At 46.5% G+C, this 21926-nt stretch overlaps 1 protein-coding gene and 1 long non-coding RNA gene across 2 annotated transcripts; one reads left to right on the forward strand and one right to left on the reverse strand.

Moving 5' to 3' along the window:
• Positions 1-2597: 2597 nt before the first annotated feature.
• LOC130597353 (uncharacterized) lies at positions 2598-9938 on the forward strand. Its single transcript, XR_008971744.1, has 3 exons — positions 2598-2658; positions 3600-3669; positions 9805-9938. It is a non-coding gene; the product is annotated as an uncharacterized LOC130597353 (long non-coding RNA).
• On the reverse strand, positions 4897-12935 carry ZBTB2 (zinc finger and BTB domain containing 2). The gene is made up of 3 exons (XM_057405802.1): positions 12802-12935; positions 9468-9651; positions 4897-7935 (listed from the first exon to the last, which is right to left on the reverse strand). The coding sequence occupies exons 2-3, from the start codon at positions 9638-9640 to the stop codon at positions 6573-6575; spliced, it is 1536 nt and encodes a 511-aa protein (XP_057261785.1). The 5' UTR covers positions 9641-9651; positions 12802-12935; the 3' UTR covers positions 4897-6572.
• Between the last annotated feature and the right edge of the window lie 8991 nt (positions 12936-21926).

Below are 21926 nucleotides of genomic sequence, written 5' to 3' on the forward strand. Positions count from 1 at the left end.
CTATTTTACTACCCCTGCTTAACTGAGACCTTCTTTACCTCCACCTCTGAAAACTGCTTGGCAAAATAAGGTGGTCTTGAGAGAGTAACTAGTCATTAATAAAGCATTTCTAATTGTCTTCTTTCTGTCAGATGTGTGAAGCGTTCACATGTGATTTGGAGAGATGCCAGTCTTGGAGAAAAACTGGTAAGGCTGTGGCAGAGCCAGGAGCTTTATCAATGAGGCTTGCTTTTTTGGAGTCTTTTGAAAGACTCCATATCTTTGTCATGGTCATTAAAAAGCAATGCCTTTAATGCTCAGTGTGGCTACACGTGTGTTCCATGCAAAGGTGTGCACAACTGACCCAAGGTACCAGAAGATATCTCAACCCACTCCCCTCACCTGGGGTGGCATAGGGTCCCCTGCCTCCTTCTCCCCTTTCCTATGAGGAGACGGGGACAGAAACAGTAGCATCTCCTGCACATGCTCTCAGGTAAAAGGGAAAACTGAAGCTGAGACGAGGGAAGACAAGACCAAGAAAGAAGGGGAGAAAACCACATTCTCTTTAGCGCTTCCATGCTTGAAACACTCGTTTGTTGTCATTCCAGCTCAACAGTGTTCTCTGCTCTCACTCTCCACCAGGTGTTACACAGACTTTTTGCAGCCTTCCCCTTCCTTCTGCAGATCCTTTGTAGCCCTACCCCAGTGAGATGCTTCCATTCTGCTTCTCTCCCAGTCCTAACCTTCATCCTATACCTCCAGCCTGGTTGTGAGTGGAGCCTCGTCCAAAATCCCCAGGCCTGGTGCAAGGTGAAAAACCCATTGGGTGGGTAGAGTGTGACCCCTCAGTCATGTGCAGATGACTTGTTCCAGATTGTGGCATTGCCTACATCAAAACAGCAGTCTCAGGGCATTGTGGCCTTCTTGACAGGGCCAGTGTGGCTGGCTGCAGCATAAGCCTTTGCCACAGATGTCCCTCTCACCTGGAGAGGCTGTGCCATTCCTAGACCGAACCGTCTCTTCAGCAAGTGCTTGAATTGCTCTAGTTATACCCTGGAGTTTCTCCTGGGTTTCTGAGTAGCTGGAGCAACTCACCTGTGTAATCTTAATACATTTGTTACTGCAGGATGATACCAAGAAACTCCCTTGGAGAGCAGACACTGAAGAATGATTTTGCCACTTAGCTAGTAGGTCTTAAAGACAAACTGAGGAACTGCCCTCTTCTACAGTGCTTGCAAGCTGGTGTGTCTTCAAACCCACCAGCTTTACTTTAGTCAGAGCAATTCGAGGCTACCCAGAAGACCGTGTAAAGCTCGGAGTGTTACTCTTTTGCAAATGACCTCTGCCCCTTATGATCAGTGCAGAGACATCAGTGCTAAGTGCCAGTGGTATCATATCCCTATTTCTCGTTTCTTATAACCATGTTTAATGTAATTCCTTGACAGCAATAGGAAATAAATGTGCTCATTTCCCACATAACAGCCACCACTGAGGAGTGGTACTACAAGCGAGTATTGCTACCAGCAGCTACTTGCCAGAGCAAATAAATCCTCTTGGCGGCAGCAGCTGCAGTTGCTTCCTCTCACCATGCAAAAACCTCAGCTCCTGTATGCACTCTGGAGTGGACGTATGCACTCTGTAGGGCATGGCCAGGCGCAGAGGAAGCTGTCACCTCACACTCACTTGCAGGAGTATCAGAGGCAGAAAAATGTTTTATATGGTGTTGCAACACTGCGTGACTTCTCATGGTAAAACACTGCAACAGGCTGCCCAGAAACGTGGTAGATGCACCATCCCTGAAGACATGCGCAGCCAGGCTGGATGTGGTTCTGAGCAACATGATCTAGTTGAAGGAGTCCCTGCTCGTCGTTGCAGGGGGGTTGGACCAGATCAGCTTTGGAGGTCCCTTCCTACCCAAACTATGCTATGAAATGTAAAACACCTCAGTGCTACTTCCGTGCCTTGAATGTTCCCACTTTCTTAAGAGGAAACAGTTAATAGAATGTTAAAACTAAACACACCAACCCAAACCAACCCCAAACCACCCCAGAACAGGAAAGGTGTTGTCCTTAGGGGCACGGCCACAATTTTACAGCCCTTTACTCAGGGCTGCTTCCTGAGTAACTGCCCAGCTGTCTTTCCGACTGCCTGTTTAGCATGAGCTGCTTTCACTGTAGGTCAGTCCTCGTAGCACAGCTCTGCACACAGATACGAGCTTATTACAGATTTCAGCCGGACACTGGTGGCCCTTTGCTCCGAGACACACATTTACCCCGGGAGACTCCCCAGCCCTCAGTATCACCCTGGCCTGTGGGAAAGGTAACAGACTTCCCCAGTCTGTCAGTTTCCAAGACTAAACCAACCGCGAGGACCCAATTCTCTCTACCCACGCCGGCAGCGGGTATCGGGCGGGAAGAGCCCACTCCGCCCCCACGCGTCCGGCAACGGTACGCCATGTCCTTCCGCTCACACCAGCGGTGACCCGGGCAAGAGGAGGCGGAGGGAGCATAAACCCACCTGAGGAGGAGGGAGATAACCGCCATCGGCCAACAGCCGCCCTGCGCATACGCGCTTCCGGCCGTTACTGCTTCCCACAGACCTGCCGGACCCGATCTCTGCAGTTGTAGTGCCGGCTCTACGCCCCTTTCCGCCCTGTCAGGGACCAAGCGCCGGCGAGCCGTGAGTGTTAACCTCCGCCTTCCCGGCCCGCGGTCCTGCCGCAGCTCCCCGGCAGCGGCTCTCGCTGCCCTGCCCTGCCTTGCCTTCGGTAAGGCAGTGCCGGGCAGTGGGGCACGCCGCCTTAGTGCCCCTTTACTTGGGGTGAACCCGGAGGGCTGCGTCATTGCGCCGGTTGGTGCTTCTGAGGGATGTTGTGGGGAGAGGGAACGTATTTGTTACACAGGCCTCGTGTGTGAGAGGAGAGCGGTGACCCTTCAGGGCATACCCGCGGTAGGGGTTTTGTAAATGCAGATGGTACCGCAGCTTTACTGGAAAATAGTAAGTAGGGCAGGGAAACTGAACTTTAATAAACTCGGTGAACAGGAGTGAGGTTTTTCTGAAGGTTACTTTGCAGTTCTTGTACACAAATCAGGACTTGTCCTGGGTCTCTTTCCATTGTCAGTATTGCCAAAGATGTCATCCGTATGCCTCAAAATGAGACTTTTTTTTTTTTTTTAAATCTGTGCAATAATGCAGATTTAAAATGTATATCAAATAATAAGATTGAACTGTAGAAATGGAAACATACAAGCTCAGGTAGGACAACAGCTAGGCTTTTTAAACAGCCAGGCTTTTTAAACAGCCAGGCTTTATCACCACTGCTAGTGTATCAGCCTTGAATGATGGCTGATTTTCACTGGTTAGTCAGCAGTTCCTGCAAAGCTGTCTTCTTTAGCAGAAAATTCACAACTTCAGGAGGTGAGCATATTGACTGAGTAATAAGCAACTGGGTCACAAATTTCTGTGTCAGAAGTTTAAAGTTAAAACCTAAAGTTATCTTTAACTGTAATAATTCAGGAAGGATTTAATGAAAAATCTTGAACAAAACTCTTACTGTAATTACCCACATTCTTGATGCAGGCGTTAATAACCATTAACATACTGTTCCTAATTCATTGTAGAGGAACAAAACTGTTCAACCAGGGAGAGGCAATGATTTAAACATCACTATGGAACATCAGACAGTAACAGGTATTTAAAATAAACCATTATCATAGCTGAACACATATAAAAATAATTTCTTTATTATGACTTTTTTTTTTCTCTTTACCTAACAGTGTTGTTTCTTAAGAATAAATATGAACAGTTGAAAGTATCTTTTCTGGGCCTGTAGTTTCATGCTTCTGGCTATAGCAGTGCTACCATAACCAACTTCTTCCGTTTGCTTGTTCCCTGCTCTATGCTGCTCATTCTTTCAGCAGCTGGGAGGCTATGCTGCCCAGCAGATGAGGGTCTACCCATGTGAGAGTCACCACTTCCTACCCTCTTCAGCCTGGATGTTGCCAGCAGCAGTGCTCGCTTCAGTAAGCCTCCTCCTCCTCCCTGTTTCTGCCCTTGCGCAATCCATGAGTTGCTTAAAACCCTCTGCAGAGCTGAAACAGGGAACAGATTTTAAGGAAAAATAGCACTTTTACATACTGGTTGTTTCTCAACACTTGAGCCCATGTTCTCCAAACAGTGGAGAAGGAGAGGTGAGAGTAGGAATTAAGGTAAACCTGGTGCTGCTGAATGTCTCACAAAAAATGGTGTGGCCATCCATGTGTCCCCATCTGAGACAGCCACCTACCTGGGGCATTGAGCTGTTGTACTCTGCACTGAAGCAGAACTGGAGCTCTGTAAAAACACGAGCATCTGACTAAGCAGTAGCTGACAGATGAGGCAGCAGCACCTTTGGCAGCTGTAGTCATTTTGGAAATGAACTTGTGACTGCCCCTAAACCACAGCTACCTCAAAAGCCAAACTTACCCTGAATCAGGAAAGATGTATTCTTTTGTTTTCCTACTCTGAAAGAATTTCAGGCTAAGTGAGATGAAATAAAAAACTTCTAAAGAAATTATACTGGTAGACGAAGATCCTAAACCAGTTTTAAAATGGGCAACACTAAAATAATTGTGTAAGATGTGATTTCTTTTTACGTCAAAACACTTTTATACTTTAAAATAAATTGATTTTCAGTTATTACTGTAATACAACAGATAATAAACTCAACACCACTTACAATAATTGTCACATAATAAACTGGGAAAAAATGAGTACGCAGTGATTTTTCTTTTTTTTTCTAAATCCACTGCTTTAACCTTTAGTTAGCTATTTGTTCATATGTATGATGGAGGTTTCAGTCTGATAAACAGAATATATTACTCAGTAGGAGCTCTTTCAGAAAGATTGAAAGCCAACAACCTTTCACCTTCAACTGAATAAATCGTATCCCATTTAATTCAGTTTTTATTCAATGAAATGATGTATAAAAACTTACAAATCTGAGAACTTAACTATACACAAAAAGATGATACTCAGTTTAAATGTATATGCAGAGAAGAGCTGTAGTTTGTGACTTGCCCTCCCACCCCTCCCCAAAACCACACACCGTCTCCATTTATGATGGGGCACTTATTCCGTCTGCTTATGCCTTCTGTTGGCCCAATAATTGCTCTGTGGGCTTCACTGCTGCTGTCAGTTTAGGGTTTTAGACTACCAGCAAGAAGTCTGGGCATCTATATAAAATAATAAGAATCAACAACTTGATTTTGAACACAAAGATGCAGTGCTACCATCAGCAGTAACTAAAACTACAGAATTCACCCTTTCAGGTTTTGCAGACTTTGTCTTGGCTTTGAAAATAATGGGATGCTCACAAAGCAAAATTTGCCAGCACTACAGATTCACTTTAAAACAACCATGATCCCCTATTACTACAATGTCTCTGCACCATTTTTTCCTCTTAACTCATGCCATTAAACCAAATGAAATTGTGGACATTTCTTGCCTGGGTAAAAAGCTTGTCTCTCTCCTTCCATCCAGAATGACTGAAACCTACAGCTAACAACTCATACCTGTGCTGCACTAACAACGGCACTATGCTTACCAGTATGGAATTCTCCAGTTTCCTTTGTAGCTTGGATGACCTCAATTACCTATTAGCTTCTCCTCAACAGGCCAATAAAAATGCACACAGCTTGGAATGCTTTACATTTGATTAAAAATAACCGTGCCATGACTAGTTTTGACAAACAACTAAAAGACATTCTGGGCTGAATCTCAGAGTAGACGGCCAGTTACTTAAAAAGGACATGTGTATTTGCCTGTACCCAATATACACACAAACACTTTATATATATATATAAAAATCTTTATACATATACAGTATTTTTATATATATATATAAAGATTTCCATCACATTATTATTATAGCTACTTAAGACAAAATTTGACCAAGTAAGTACTTTGCTTGACTCAATGATGCTATGTGAAACAGATACCCAAAGGCATACTTGAAGGAAAACATATGTCTAATAGAAACCCAACACCCTCAGCTCTTACTGACTCAATGAACAGAGATTTTTACATTCACTGAGAAAAGTTCTGAAGGTTTTAAGTTATAACCGTAACCAACTTGCAGATGGTCTTCTAAAAAGCATGGTGTTTTAATCTGCCAGATCTTCTCAAAATGCCTTTTACCAGGGAAACTAATATAAATATATATTTTTCTTTGTTTACCAAACTGATACTCATTTCTCATTATGCTTGTCATTGTATCTAAATACACTTTTAAGCACTCTAAATTTTGTTTAAAATCTATTAAATTTGGATTAACTAATACTATCAGCATAGTTAGCTGGATTATTTTTTCACACATTCCTTTGTATTAAAATCAATTATGTTGTGGTTTGATGCAATAACTTTTTTTGTGTTTTGGTGGGAGAGGCAAGTCCAATTTCCTAACGTGCCAGTACAGTTCTCGTTGCTGAAGACAAAGGGTGGGAAGGAGGCTGGTGGAAAAGATGGCAGGGGTATGTGAGGTAAGAGGTGGAGGGAGGAAACGATTGATTTAATAAAAAATAAGAAACTTTAAAAAATTGATACAGGTTTCACATTCAGTCTAACAACACTGCTTCCTGCTCTTTTTTGATGGAGGCTAACACTGCATTATCAGTCTCTGTAGCTTCTGTGTCCCCACCACCTAGCAGAATGGAGCGATCTTCTTCTAGTGTAAAGACAGAGTTTTGATTTTGGCACGAATGTTTGACTACTTCATTGGGAGTGGAAAACGTTTTGTCACACAAGTTACATTTGTAGGGCTTGTTGGTCTGTACTAGCATGTTGTCCATTTGACTGCCTTCCTCAAAAGTACAGAGTTCCAGAGTCTGTTTGTCCACCATGGTGTACGTGTCCATGCTCTGGTTTAGGCACACGTGTCTGGCAGCCTGGTTAGCCCTACAAAAGCTTTTGTCACAAGTGCTGCATTTGAAGGGCTTGCCAGTGTGTATGTACATGTGCTCCCTCCAGTGGCTTTTCTGAATAAATTTGCGACCACAAATGGAACATTCGTATTTCCGCCTTTTTACTTCCCTCTCTTGATCTGCCTGCTCCAAGTTGTCTATGTCTGCAATATCAGAGGGGGGCGGTGTCTCTGACTGCTGCTGCCCATCAATTATTGGGGAGTCTGAGATCTGCTGCAGCTCGCTGTCACTGATCATCCCTGCTTCAGGCACTTCCACAGCATCTTTATCACCTGTGTTATTACAGAGAGACAAAGACATATTACTTTCTCCCTGCTGGTTAGACGTGAAGGGAACTCCAGTGTGAATCTGCAGGTGCTCACGCAGACTACTTCGCAGATTAAACCGGCGACCACAGAGATGGCAGGCATAGTATTTTGGGAAGCTTCCGTTCCTTTTCATAATGCTTGGTTTGACATGTGCTATTGTGAGTGAGGCAGGTTGCTCATCTGAAGAAGATGCTTCCATGTTGGCCTCTTCACCTGAAGGTGAATTATTACCAGCAGCAGACACCAATTCTGGAGATAAAGAAGATGGCAATGGGTCGGAAGCAGACATATTCGTCCGGCTCACTTGTGGCAGATTTGTAGCTAACTGCGAGAGCTGCGAGCCTTCGGAAACCTGCTCCTGGTTCATTCGCGACGTCTGTGGCCTTGGTTCTCGCCCGAGTTTGTCAGTCGCTGATGAAACCTTAGTGGGATGTCTTATCTGGTGATCTGCAATCTGAATGCCATATAATGAAGATGCTAATGGAAAAACTTGATCCGGGTGAGAAAAAGTTCCCTGACTTGCAAGGCTGGCCTCTTGAATTAGTGGATATGCATGCAGAAACTTTATTCCCTGTTCTAGTCGAACTGGGTCAATAAGTTGCGGTGCCATCTTCCCCGTGTACATCAAATGCAAGAGATAACTGAAGATATCTGGCTGTATGTCAGTCGCTTTCAAGCGGACACATTCACTGAAAGGAGAAACAGAATGATCAATAAGAGATAAGGAAAACTTTTTTTTTAACCAGATCTAGGTTATTCCAACATTGGTAAAAATCAGAGACATCTACTTAAATTCAAAAGGCAGAATCTGCAATAAATACAGAGAAATGCTTTAATGTAAAAAAAGCTCATCTTACTGGCCACTTGAAAAATGACTTTTTTTTTCCCTCAGAAAAGCAACTGGCTTGAAAGACAAAGCTACCCTGTTGCAGTTTGCTCCTTTCTAAATTGCTGTTGTATTACAGATTTGTTGTCACACGTTAACATATTTTGTAAATTGTGATGATGTTTTTCCCCTTATTTTGGTTGGATTCAAATGCATCAGTAGCTAAATTAAAATCTGCTAGCACTGGACTCTAAATTCACAGTCTACTAAGCTTTTCTTAGTACTTAGCCCTGGAAACATCTAAAACTTGCCTGTTTGGCTTCTATGTCTTACTAAGTGTTTACAGTTAAGAGTTCTGCAAATGCGTGTATCACCTTGGCTCAACTGCATTATGATCCAGAAACAGCACAGGACAGGATGTGAATCCCCTGAGCATCTGGTGCAGTAGGTACAGCCTGAGCACATTCAACCCATGGATGCCACACTCCTTGCAGAGCAGAACAGTAGCTTCCCTTGATCAGGGAAGAAGAAATGGCAGCACCAGCAGTACACCTGGTCAGGTTACAGTCTCTTGGTTATAGTGCTCAGCAAAGGGAGATGCTTTGGCTGCCATGGCAGCCTAACGGGACTGAAAGCACCTAACAGGACTGAAAGCACCAACATCCTCCAGCTGAGAGCATTCCCTGTGCATCAACCTTTTGAAACACCCACCACCCCTCCAGCTGAAGCTGGATCTCTGTGCAGAAAGAGAGGCAATGTTCACAGAAGAAAGAAAATCAGGAACACCTTGGTTAGGCCACTTGGCTAACAAGAGAGGAGCTGGGATTCTTGCTGGTTTTCAGAGTTATTTGCAGTTCTTGTATTAAACCAACATTAAGGAAAGGACAGAAATTCAGGAATGGTCATGACTCTATGCTGCAGTCCGAATACTCTTGCTAGGTTACCAATACAGTAGGTTACCAAGCCAAAGAGTTAAGAGTTTCACTCAACAAACTTTTTGAGATAGTTCAAATATTTGTGAAAAAGACCAAATAATCTTTAAAACAGTCTTATGCTTTTGTTACAGAAATGCCAAGAATAGTGCCAAGACAGACTAGAGGATAGAGAGTTGGGGAATGAAAGTGTAAGAGTGAAGACAAGATCCTTTAAATTCTAGGAATTCTAGGGGTTTTTTTTAAGGATAAAGAACTTGTGCTAAATTGTAACAGTAGTGTTAATGTATCACAGTTTAACACATTTTAAAGTGAGATTCTGTTTTGCAGGCAAGTCTGGATTCCCTATTCCTCATGTCATTGCAAGAAGCAAAAAGAACATTTTTAGGTTTCAAAATGCGATTAGACCTCCTTAGCTTAGCTAACTTAACACCCTTTGAACAGTGAACCTTTTTACAGTTACCTGGTCTGATGAACAAACAGCATCTTGAAGTAGTTGGAGAAAGAGGCAAGGACTGATTTGTGTGCCTTGAAGTAGACATCACCAATGGCCACTGTGCAGTCACACAGGAAACCAAACTCTCTCTGAGCGTTTAGCTGCTGCAGCAGAATAAGTCCATGGTTGGCCAAATCCATTTTTTTCCACTCTGAAAAGCAAATGACTTCCATGTAAAAACAGCAGATGCTCAGATGCAACAGTAGCTGTCCCTTAACAGTTATCTTCCGCTAATATCCATATGTCATGCTCTAGTAACACCTCTTAATCCCAAGCTACTGTATAAATGATATCATACACACAGGCAGGTTTCATGCTGACCAATGCAATTCACAAAGGTGCAAGCAGTTTGCCGAGGCTTAAAGAGCAAAGAAGAGCCAGGACTAAAGAGTGCTGAAAAGGTACGTGGGGGCTTGGATACAGAAATACAAATAGCTAAAAGAGAGGAAGAACCGTTAAGTAGTTAAAACAACTATTTGTAATGGGAAGGACAAAGTATTTTGATTATTACTTGACTGTTCAAACAGGAAAAATAAATCTCCCTTCTGGTATCAGCTATGTTCACCTAACTGTGTGGAAGAGGCAAGAGCAGAACCCACTAAAAGACAAGTTTAGATACTTTTAACCTGAGTTTTCAGTGTCTCTGTATATCTGTTATTTTCTCTTTCTTTTCATAGAGCATCTGGACTGCCATGGCAGTGCAGATGCTCTATGAAAAGAAAAGAAAGAGAAGGTAAAACTAGGGGAAGTGGCTCAAAAGCAGTAAATTTATCACAGAATGGTTTGGGTTGGAACGGACCTTAAGATCCTCTAGTTCCAAGCCCCCCTGCCATGGGCAGGGACACCTCGCACTAAACCGTATCACCCAAGGCCCTGTCCAACCTGGCCTTGAACACTGCCAAGAATGGAATAGTCTTGTTTGTTGCTTTTTTCCCCCCCCTCTCCTCCAAATGTAATAGGAAGTTACTGAAATTTTAGGTAAGGTACAAAGAACTCATTTCAGTAAGAAATACAGTAAATACTTATCTAATAGAACATACATACAGTATAAATTCAGTGAAAACCAGAGTGTGGCTATTTTGGGAAAGGGAATAAAAGTGTATTCCATGTGTACCAATACATTTAGTCACTGAAAAAAAACAAGTATTTCTACTTACTGGATAGTGAAGAATGTGCTCTTATTTAGACCAGCAACCAGGCTGACCAAGTGCATTCCTTTGCATTCACAAGAGATCAGAACTCAAGTCAGGGGTGAAAGGGCAAAGAAATACAATTTAAGATACAGTTGATTATTTTCTTACACTAAAAAAAAAACCTAAAAAAATAAAGTTTCAGTTCTCTTCAGGTCCATCCTCTCCTAAGTTACTGCATGTTTGTACAGACAGTAATCCTCTCCTTTCCAAAAGGGGTAACACTATCAGCAGTAGCTAAAACCCTATTAATCGTTATTTAGTCCTGCAAAATGCTCTATGCAGGTAGACTTTGCCGTGCTACGGAAAACACACCTTTTTCTTCTCTTTTTTTTTTTTTTTTTTTTTTAGCTTTAGATTACTCTGCTTGCCACATATTTTAATTCATCAGTGCTAAATCCAGTTTGTACTTGGACAGCAAAATTTGTCAGGCAGAACCAACCATCAGTGGGAGGGAACTCCAAGCCAGAAAGGCATTTTTTCTAGTTACTATCACCTTGAGTTTGTTTTGCTCATAGTGACAGCAGTCACTGTGGCACTCGAAGCTGTTGTCTTTTGTCAGAGACCTGAATTAATCTCTTTGCATGAAATGACACGGTTCATATGCAGGCACAACACTAAGTTCTTGTGTATATTCAAAAGATATTTAAATGCTTTGAACTGAAAGCACTAGAATAATTACACAGCAGAAGAAAAGAGTAAGGAAAGCACTCTGTACATTATACAGCAGTCTTCTAATACCTGAAGGGGGCCTACATAAATCTGGAGAGGGACTTTTTACAAGGGCCTGGAGGGGCAAGACAAAAGGTAATGGCTTTAAGCTGTCAGAAGGGAGATTTAGGTTAGACATTAGGAAAAAGTTCTTCCCTATGAGGGGGGTGAGGCACTGGCAGAGGTTGCCCAGAGAAACTGTGGCTGCCCCATACCTGAAAGTGTTCAAGGCCAGGTTGGATGGGGCTTGGAGCAACCTGGTGTAGTGGTGTCCCTGCTCACTGAAACAAGATGGAGTTGGAACTGGATGATCTTTAAGGTCCCTTCCAACCCAAACCATTCTGTGATTCTAGGTATGTGTGTGTTCAGTTTTACCCTTAGCTAAAAAAAAAAAAAAAGTGATCAACACCAGCACGTTCTGCTTTAGTGTTGATAGGTTCAAGAGCTGCCTAACATACTTCTTGTGCCCCGAAACGGCTTGGGGACAGCCCTTCGGCCACACGGCTGACAGGCGGGCCGGCTCAGCCTTGTCACAACTTTTCACATCACCCAGCTCACTCGACGGCCGGTGAAAAACCACGCGAGGCCCAGCCCTGTCTGAAAGCGTGCGTTTATTTCGGAGACACGGGGGGAGAAGCGGTGGGCATGGTTCAAGGACGAGAAGGAGAAAGCGCCGCTGCCGCCCCGCAGAGGGGGCGAGGCAGGCCCGGGGGAAAGAGGGGAGCACCGGGAACGGAGCGCAGCAAACACCTGCTGGCCCGGTGCTACCCGGCCCGCAGCTTCCCGATACCCACTCGCACACCTCACGGACACCAAACCTCCCACCGAGAGCCCGGCGTCCCTTCCGCTTCGGCGGCTGAGGGCACCAGCCCCGGCCGCTCACGAAAGCGCCCCACCGCCTGGCAGCGCCCGCTCCTCCGGGACAACGGCAGCCGCTCGGTACCGGGCGAGCTGCGCTACGAGCCCCGGACGCAGACCCGCGCCGGGGCCCGAAGCAGCCGCGCCCGCTAAGGCGTGACCGCGCGCGCGCGCCGGCAGCGAGGAGCGGGAGGCGGTGGGCGACGCTCGGGAGCTCCCGCCGCCTGCCGGCGCTGTAGCGCGCGGCGGGGGCGTGGCCATGGTCCCGGATGGAGCGGCCCGGCCCGGCGGGGGTTTGTCAGGAGGGCAGCCCGGCGGCGCCAGGCGCGGCCCTCCGCCGCCTCCTCTCCCCCCTCGGCCCGCTGCGGCGTGGCCGGGCCCCGCACCCGCCGCCCCTCGCACACAATGAGGAGGTAGGGCCGAGCAGGCCCCGCCGCGCCCGCCGCCGCCTCAGCGCGGGCCGCGGCCGGTGCGGCGGGGCTGGGCGCACGTGCGGGTGGCGCCGGGATCCCCCAGCGAGGCACGGCGCGGCCGGTGCTCACCTGAGGGGCGCGGGCCGCCGAGGCGCCTGGTGTCGCTCGGGCCGCCGCCGTCTCCGCGCCCAGCAGCAGCAGCAACAACGGAGTCAGCGCGGCGGCGGCGGCGGCGGCTTTTCCTGTCCGGTTACGTTAGGGTCACATGACCGAGAGCGGAGCACAGAGGCTGCAGCGAGGAGCCCCCGCCGGGGGGGAGGGGAGGCGGCGAGCGCTGTGGCGGCAGCAGCAGCAGCAGGAGACACCCAGCCCCCTCCCGCCCCTCCCTCCCCCGACCGCCGCGCGGGCCGCACCGGCGGGACCGGCCCCGTCGCCGCCTCCCTGCCGGGCACCTCCGGGACTGCCTCCGCTCCGGGGCGCTGCCCCTTTAAGACTCCCGGGGGTGGGGGCCGGTGCGGTTCCCCCTACTCTGCGCCGCTCGAGTGTGGCGGAGGCGGTACTGCTGCTGCCAGCGCCCCTCTGCTGCCCGGGCTACGGAATAACGGGCCGGGCCAGCTTACCGGCGGGCCTGGCTCGGGACCGTGGCAGCGTGCGGGGCCGGGGCGGCGCTGTGCTGCGCTCGCTGCCGCCGCCGATGCCTTCCCGGCGCCCTGCCGGCCTCGCCGCGGTGGTAGAGGCTGCCCGCCGCCAGCGTCCCCGGGGGCGCCTGGCCGAGACGCCGGGGGCCACCGGGTGGTTACTGCCGGGCAGGGCGGCGGCGATGTGTGTCCCCCGGTTCTCCCCTCGCTGTCCCGGTGAAGAGTGATGGGTGCAGGTGCCCCCCCCAGCCCCGGAGCTACCGGGGACGACCCGGCTGAGGGAGTGGAGCGGGGGGTGCGATGTCCAGAGTCTCTCGGGTACGAGCTCCGCTCCTTTTTTATCCGCGGCTTCTCGCTGGTGTCATTTCAAGTGCAGGTCCTCGGTGGGTGCTTGGGCCAAGGGGAGGTGTGGGCTTCAGGGCCTGGGCCCGATGAAATTGCCCCATCTGTTGTGGTTGAGCTGTCAGATGAGAGGTTGGTTACAAGTTCACTTGTCAAAAGAGTGACTTGGAGTGCAAAAGTGGGAAGGTTGGGTTTGCTTTTGTCTTTTCAGGTGGACTCGTGATTTGAAACGAGTGTTTTTAGCTCTGCTCTTTCAGGGAGGGGTGTAGCATCCTTCCATAAAAATCACACCTGCAGCTTTGTGCAGCGTTGGGTTCGGGCACAGTTCGGGAATGCAGATGTAGCCAGGCCTCAAGGACCCAAAGTCAAGGCGTGCTGTGGAATTCACGGGTGCTTGTGCACCAATGGACACCATGATACATGACAAATTGTCAGTATTGCAAAAGTCAGAGTAGTTGGTGCGGAGCAGGGAGGCTGTCTTCTGCGAGAGGCCGGCAAGGAAGTCCCAGAAATGGAAGGGTGAGCTCTGCGCTGAGCTTGGGGTGATTCCTCTTAAGTCACAGAATCAGTCTGGGTATGGCCTGTATCTGTGCCTTTTTGTAAGGTGACATCCACTGACTGGAGTGGTGGAGCTGACCAAACTCTTTTCAGAGAGAAACTGTGTTCTGGGGAGATACTTGGCTGGGAATAAAGAGGCATCTTTTGCACCGCTGCCCCAGGGGCCTGCTCCTGCTGTCCTTAAGTATGCTTTCTGTGCTTCCTTAGGAACAGCATATGCTACAGTGCCAATGATTTGAGTTAGGCTGAGATGGTTATTACCTTTAGAAAGGTCCTTATCTGAGCAACATTTGAGGTTGCCAGCTGTAGCTGGGATGATGTTTCCACAGTCGTTAAATAAGATGTTCTATGGAAAAAAGGCTCAAACTCCTGTAACTTAGGGCCTTGACAGCAAGTGTGCTGTCAGGAGGAGGATGAGTCTGGTTTCTTGTCTGGTTTGTAGATCAACAGAGGGTTGCAGCCATCCCAGGCTAAGTATTATTTGTACGGGATTTAAATTGATCAAGGACTAGACCAGTTTATGTGAGTCTGACTGCCGTCTCCGACTGACGTTAATGGAAGGTTGGATAGACACAGCTTGAGTCTGTTTGGGTTATATATCCCATGAATGTTAATTTATTTATCCAAGTTAAGCTGCCCTTGAAAACTAACTACTTGGGTCCTAAATAAACCACCAACCCCAAGACCCAACAACTTTAACTCTGGTGGAGCTGAGAGCTGGTCATTTGTGGCTGTTGCAGTACTTTGAATGAAGCATTTGGACAGACCTGCGATTGTAGAATCTGCCTTGAGTACCTGTGATAGGTGTGCTAACCTACAAGGGCTGCGTTCTTAGCAGCTCTCCTGCTGTTTGAGCCCATGGCCAAAACTGATGGAGTGTATTTAACCAGCCTGCTTGGCAAACCTTACATGTCCCTTGCTTTTCAGCCCTGCAGATTAAATGCAAAGTAAAGAGAGTAGATGGACACTTGAACTCAAGTCAGTAGCAGATGATTTGTCTCATTCTTGTGGAAGATGGTGAAAGCGATATAATTTTTAATTAAATTGAGTGGGATGCTTAGGAAAACCAGTGTGTTTCTGGCAGGTACCTGCCAGGCTTTGTGGTCTGTTTTTTCTCTTCTGTACTGCACTCAAGTACTTCTGTGTTGGCATTTGTGCGGTATTCTCCTCTGTGCTGCCTCTGAAACTGGAGGAAAGTCAACTTAGTTATGTTTTTTTAATTAATAGCTCATAATTCAGCTTTAAAGCAACTTCATTTGGACCACAGTACTTTAATGCATTTCTTAATTTAGAAGTATCCGTTCTGAAACAAGGCCTGCTGGAAGCTGTAGGAAGATTGCTGTGTTGAGTTTAATGCTTCTGAACTTCACACCCTCAGTACTGGCCTGCAGCTGAGAGATGTCATCAGTGTTGATAAACTCCTTTTGGACACTCAGCTCAAGACCTGAATCTAGAATTTTGCTTCTATTTTGTCTTTTGAGGTATATTTTAAACAGTTACAATCCCTGCAACTGAAATTGCATTCAAAGTTTATTCTTGTCTTATTAAGTGGTATTATTGTGCTTTTAGTTTTTATATGCTCATTTTTTTCCCCAAGTACTAGTGTAGGATTTCCTTCCTACCTTTATGACTTCTTGAAAGGACTGCAGGCTGATTCAGATAGTACTACGTACCTGAGAGCATTCCCAGTTGTGCTGTTGTTGATGATAGGATCAGTCCTTTAGTTTTCGGTTCTGCTTTGGTCTGCGTGTACCCAGATTAAAGGCAGAGTTTTGTCTGGGAAGATCATGTTTTGCATTGTAAATGAGCACACTGCTGATGATTTAAGTGTTAATAGGATGATGAAAGTGTCTGCTAATCTGAGTAAAAATTCACTTGAGCAGTGGAAGGGACTTGAGCCAGGCTCAAGTCCTGTGAGCATGTCTTTTAATGGTAGAGTTCAGTTGAAGTCTGGACTGGTACAGCAGATACTTGTATCATTATAGTCAAAACCTTAACAGCTCTAGTGATGATAATTAGGCTCAAAATGCTGAGATTTCAGTGATTTTTCAAATTCCTCACATTTTCAAAGAAAAGAGCAGAGTCTCCCTGTGCTGAAGAGCTCTTTGCGTCATCGCTGACCCGCTCCCACGGGACCGTTGCTGCCTCTGCCGGAGCTGTGGGGATCTGGGAATTGAATGTGCGAGGCAATGAGTAGGAACTGCTTCCACCTCGGTGCAACTGTCATAGAACATGAGTTTGTGTCAATGCTGTAAATCTGCTTTGTTAGCTCAGCTGCCATGTCTAACACTTCCACCTCTGATTTATGTTGGTGAAGTGCAACAGCTGCAGTAGCTGCTCCCTAGAGCAGTTACTGTTGTACCTCTGGTAGTCTCCAGCCTTTCCATCCAGGGCTATGTCCTCCCTCCCTGTTAGAGTTTCTCACACCCACAGTCTGAATCTTGCTTGTGTTTCACACTGCACTGGCAGCACGTAAAAGTGACCCAAGGAAAACTGCAGATGTGAGGGTACAGCAGCTGTTGTGGAAGGGCTCTGCTTTCCTCACCTTGGCCTCCCTGCCGTGGGGAGGCTGTTGGGGTACACTTGTGATAGTGGTCAGTCCTGAATGGAACTGAGCTTTCACATTCTTGTTTCGAGTAGGCCTGGCTGTCCTGGAGGTGCAGGAGAGCCATGGTGTGTGAACCGCGTTTGTGTAGGGTGTATGAGGTGAAAAAATGAAGAAAAAGGTCCTTGCCATTCTGTAGACTAAACAATGTTTCTGGTAGCAGTATGTTAACTGGGAATTGCCAGCAAACAAAGCTTTATCAACAGCTAGCGGTTAGCGGCAATTTACACCAGAGGAACAAATAACGCTAACAATAACAATTTGTCCTTGTGTTAGTGCAGCGTATGTAATCCGAGGAGATGGTTTAGTAGCATGCACAGAGTTGTTTTTTCTGGTTAGGAGCCTCATCTCTGTCAGGAATTGTTAGTATGGCCAAAGTGAGACAGTTTCTGCAGTGTAGATTAGCCCTCTGCTTTCTGGCTTTGCCTAAGTCCCACATTAGCCATGGGCCCTGCCCACTTTTAAATGGAAAAAGTCAAACTGCATTCTTGTCTGGAGTGGCATTTTTAGTGGAGCATGACTATAAAATTACAGCAATGTATATTGTTGCGTGTTTTGTTTTCCTTGGAGAAAGGGATTCAAACTGCAACTGTTATGAGTGCGTTTTTAAAGCCCATGCAAGTGAGGTATTCTTTAGAGGAGGAAGGTGGAAGTGAAATATTAGTTGATACTATGTTTGCATTGCTGAGTAATATCTAAATGGTCACTTTGAGCTCATGAGATACTTAATAAACAGTTATAACTAAATAGAGAGTTTGTCAGCATTGAATCAGACTTAGGAAAGTGTTAAGTATTTGGGGGGCAATAGAATTGGTTACCATCATTTAATAGTCATATTTCACCAGTTTGGCAAATGTGTTTCTTGCATGGATGGAGCTTGAAGACTGACACAAACAGGCAAATGAATGAGCACTAATGGAGAAACAGTGATACCAGCCATAGCTGCAGTGCTTTCAGCAGCTAAAATAGAGTGAAGGAGAAGACATGCTTGTCCGTGTTTCCAGTTTGTTTAATAAAGTCTGGTTAAAGAACCAGGAATGGGGTGGCTGTCATGCCGAGTGTGCGAGGAGAGGAGACTTTTTGTCCTGTTCCCCGGTGTGACTGGGTCTGCCTGACTCCTGCTGTGTGCACTGAGGAGCACCCTGCACTGCTGGAATTGCTTGGTTTTCTGAGATCCAGCCACCTGTGTGGTGCAGAGAACACGGGTGGTGTCCAGAAGTATGTCATTGACGGGCACATAGGGGATCAGGAGAAACGGGCTACCTCATACACTGTTTAGCTGTGGCAAAATCATTCTCTAAGGCTGACAGATCTTTGCTTTCCTGCTGACTGTAAAGAATTACAGTCCCTTAGAAATCCTTTTATCAGCTGCAGCTGTAGACATTTCCAGACACTTTCCCCCTTCTGGATACCTAAGACAGACAGTTACGCTTTATTCCCCCCAGACAACAAATGCTTTGGGCTGTGGTTTTGTTTTTTAACCCCCATGTGTATCACTTACTGTATGTGGCTAGCTCAGATTCTGCATTTCTTTTTGGTAGTTGCCTCACTAGTATCATAAACCAGTCTGTACACACAGCAGGGGGGGTGGAACTAGATGTTCTCAAGGTCCTTTCAAACACTAATCATTATATGATTCTATGATAATGAGACTCTTGGCAGATGTTAAATGCCATCCCGTTAAGGAAGGTGAGTACATCACAGATCGGTAGTTTCCACCCTTGTAGGCTTTCCTTGGACAGAATCTTGATGGTCCAGGGAGAGTGACTGAGAGAAGTAAGCTGACAGACTCAATGCAGTTTCTAAATTGGTCTGCACATGAAGAGCCCATAAACTGGGGAAGGTTCACTGCAACTGTTACCAGGACCAAGGACATCCATCTGTGTCTGGTCTTAATGTCTGGTGCACTCCTGTATCAGTAAGTAAACTCATGTAGATGGGCACACGCAGTCTGGCTTTTCCCCTCCTTTCGAAACTGAGCTGAAGCTTGTTAAGTTCCTAGGACTGAGGTAGGACAGGGAAGGACAGACCCTTACATGTTTTAATGTTCCTGTGTTTTGTTTCAGGCCAGCACTTGCAGTTGGTGTGTGCTGGCTGAATTGAACACGTGTTGTTTGCAGAGAGCTCTAGGGAGGTGTCACGTATATGCCGTTGCTCATCCAGCCAGCAGAACTGATGTGCTGAGCAGGGACAGGCTCTGCAGCCAGGAGAGCTGTTGCCCCACAAAGTGGGAGTGGAAGTCAGCAGTCCCAGCTCTGAGCATTCTGCTGTTTTACAAGGACCCAGTCTCATGAGCACTTCCTAACAGATCTACCAAAAATCATCTCTAAGCTGTCCTTTACCTCATCTAATGGAAAAAAACACAGGTAGAAGCAGTCTGCACAGTTGGGATCCTCATAAAGGATGGTCTGACGGAGTCCTATGCAAACAGAATTTTACCAGTCAGTCCTCATGTTGTTAAAAAGGTTAAAATTTTGGAGTTCTGGATATACGAGGGTTCCTGGTTTTCCTTCTATGTTCTGTATTTATTGCTGTGGCATTTTCTGTTTCTTTCCCCAGGTGACCCTTATTGCTTAGAACAGGCACATTTTGAAGACTTGAACTGTGCAAACTGTGTAGTGACAGAGATGGTTCTTTTCAGTTACACAGTGAAGGCACATGGTGGACGAGGCAAATGACAGGTGTGTGTGTTCAGCAGCTAAGGCTGTGTTGCTCTGGAACTGGAGTCTCATCTTGCCTCTGCCATAAAACCTACTCCCGGTCAAGCCACAGTACACTTGCACAGGGTCCCCATGGGATCTCCAGTGAGAACACTCACTTTGTAAGACTGTACAGTTGTTGCTGAAACAAACCCCTCATACTTTGATGCAGGTGCCCATGGATACATTGTGAAAAAGATGGATAGAGAGTTCTAATGCACAGTTAAGGCTTAACTGAAGCTGCAGAACTCTTAATAGCCACTGGACACTGTAAATGGCACTGGGGACTTGATGGGAGGAACAGAGCATGGTTTTATGGCTACAGTTTATGTGCCAATGTAAACAGACCTAAGGCTTCAAAAGTAACCGTGTTTCTCTGGTTTTGAGGTTTTTGGCTGGTAACTCTTAAATACAGTCCCAAGACAGAACATTTGAGGTAATCACACCGCCACTTCATGCTTCTGAAGAGCGTCTAGGAGTCCTCAAATGACTTTGTTAAAACCACTTTTCCTGATGGATGCAGTTGGCCTGTAAATTTACATTTTAGCATTTTAACTGAAATACTGAAACATTAAGTGTGAGATGGATAGGAAGTTGATGTTCTTACGTGTTACACTCAAATGGGGGGGGGGGAACCCCCCTATTTGTCTAAAGGAGTGAAAAATGTTTGCTAGGAAAGTTACAATTAAAATGTAACCTAATTGTTACTGGAATTAGGTGATGCTTGGTAAGGTTTTCTGCTGCATAAAGGATGTAATATACGTTTCTACAATAGCCCTGGGTCAGTCAGATCATTACTGAGGAGCTGTTCTAAACCATACTCCAAGACCCTGTCACCAGGCTGTTCTGCTGACCAGTTCACTTCTGTGAGTGGGTCTGATGGTTCCGACCTCAGCAGTGTGGGGGATTGGTGGGAGACCTGTTCCAGAACCAACATCTCTGGGGGGTGACCTGTTCTGGTTCTGAGGAGAAAGCCTACTTCTAAGAGAAACTGATGCTTCTTAAGAGGTTCCCATGCCACTGGTAATGTAACATACAGCAAAAGGACGGGTTTGTAGTCAGGTGTTTTTCCTAGCTCTACCTGACTTTATTCTCTTCCCCATCATGCATGTGTTTGATGTATTCAACAGTCTAGTATCACATTCAGAAATGCTGTTTTCAGGTGAAGATAGGACAGGAAGCTATGGCAAATGTGGTTGCACTTCTAGCCTGAATTTAGTGATCACGGCTTCAGGTGCTTTTAACAAACTTCCTAGGTTATGTTGCTGAAGCAATACACTGTGCACTAACCTGATTTTGAAAGGGCTGATAAAATAGCAGTTGTGTAGAGATTCCTGAAAAGGTGTTTAGAAAGAGAAGTTGCTGGGGAAAAATGTCCCCTCATCCTCTTGTGAGTAGTAACATCCTGGAGATACCAATCTGCAGACCTGTAAACTAGGAACAGATTAAAAAACCCAACCTGAACAAGATCTACCTTACAGGATAATTAAATGACATTTTCATAGAACAGGCTGGGTTGGAACAGACCTTAAAGATCACCTAGTTCCAATCGCCCGCCATGGGCAGGGGCACCTTCCACGAGACCAGGTTGCTCAAAGCCGCATCCAACCTGGCTTTGAACATTGCCAGAGATGGGGCAGCCACAGCTTCTCTGGGTAACCTGTGCCAGTGTCTCACCACTTTCAGAGGGAAGAATTTTTTCCTAGTATCTTATCTAAATCTACCCTCTTTCAGCTTAAAGCCATTCTCCTTTATTCAGTCACTGCACGCCCTTGTAAAAAGTCCCTCTCCAGATTTGTTGTGGGCCCCTTTAGGTACTGGAAGGCTCCTCTAAGGTCTCCCCTGAACTTTCTCTTCTGCAGGCTGAACAAGCTTAACGCCCTCAGCCTGTCTTCACAGGAGAGATGCTCCAGCCCTCTGAGGATCTTTGTGGCCATTGTCTGGACTCTCTCAAGCAGGTCCACCTCTCTTGCACTGTGGGCTTCAGAGCTGAACGCAGTACTGTGGGAGGGGTCTCAGGAGTAGAGGGGCAGGATCACCTCCTTTGACTTGCTGGTCATGCTCCTTTTGATGCAGCCCAGGACGTAGCCGGTTTTCTGGGCTGCAAGTACACACTGCTGGGTCAACCAACAGCCCCAGGTTCTCCTCAGGGCTGTTCTCACTCCATTCTCTGCCCAATCTGTAGCTGTTCCTGGGATTGCCCTGACCCAGGTGTAGGACCTTGCACTTGGCTTGGTTGAACTTCATGAGGTTTGCACTGGCCCACTTCCCAACCCTGTCCAGGGCCCTCTGGATGCCATCCCCTCCAAGCATGTCAACTGCACCACAGAGCTGGGCGTTGCTGACAGACTTGCTGAGAGTGCGCTCAATCGCACCATATACTACTTCACTCCTTGCAGCTTGTACTGGTAA

Source organism: Pezoporus wallicus, unplaced genomic scaffold (genome assembly GCF_028554395.1).
Source record: "Pezoporus wallicus isolate ANWC-B61680 ecotype Strahan unplaced genomic scaffold, APGP_CSIRO_Pwel_v1 contig_3817, whole genome shotgun sequence".
Lineage (NCBI taxonomy): Eukaryota > Metazoa > Chordata > Aves > Psittaciformes > Psittacidae > Pezoporus > Pezoporus wallicus.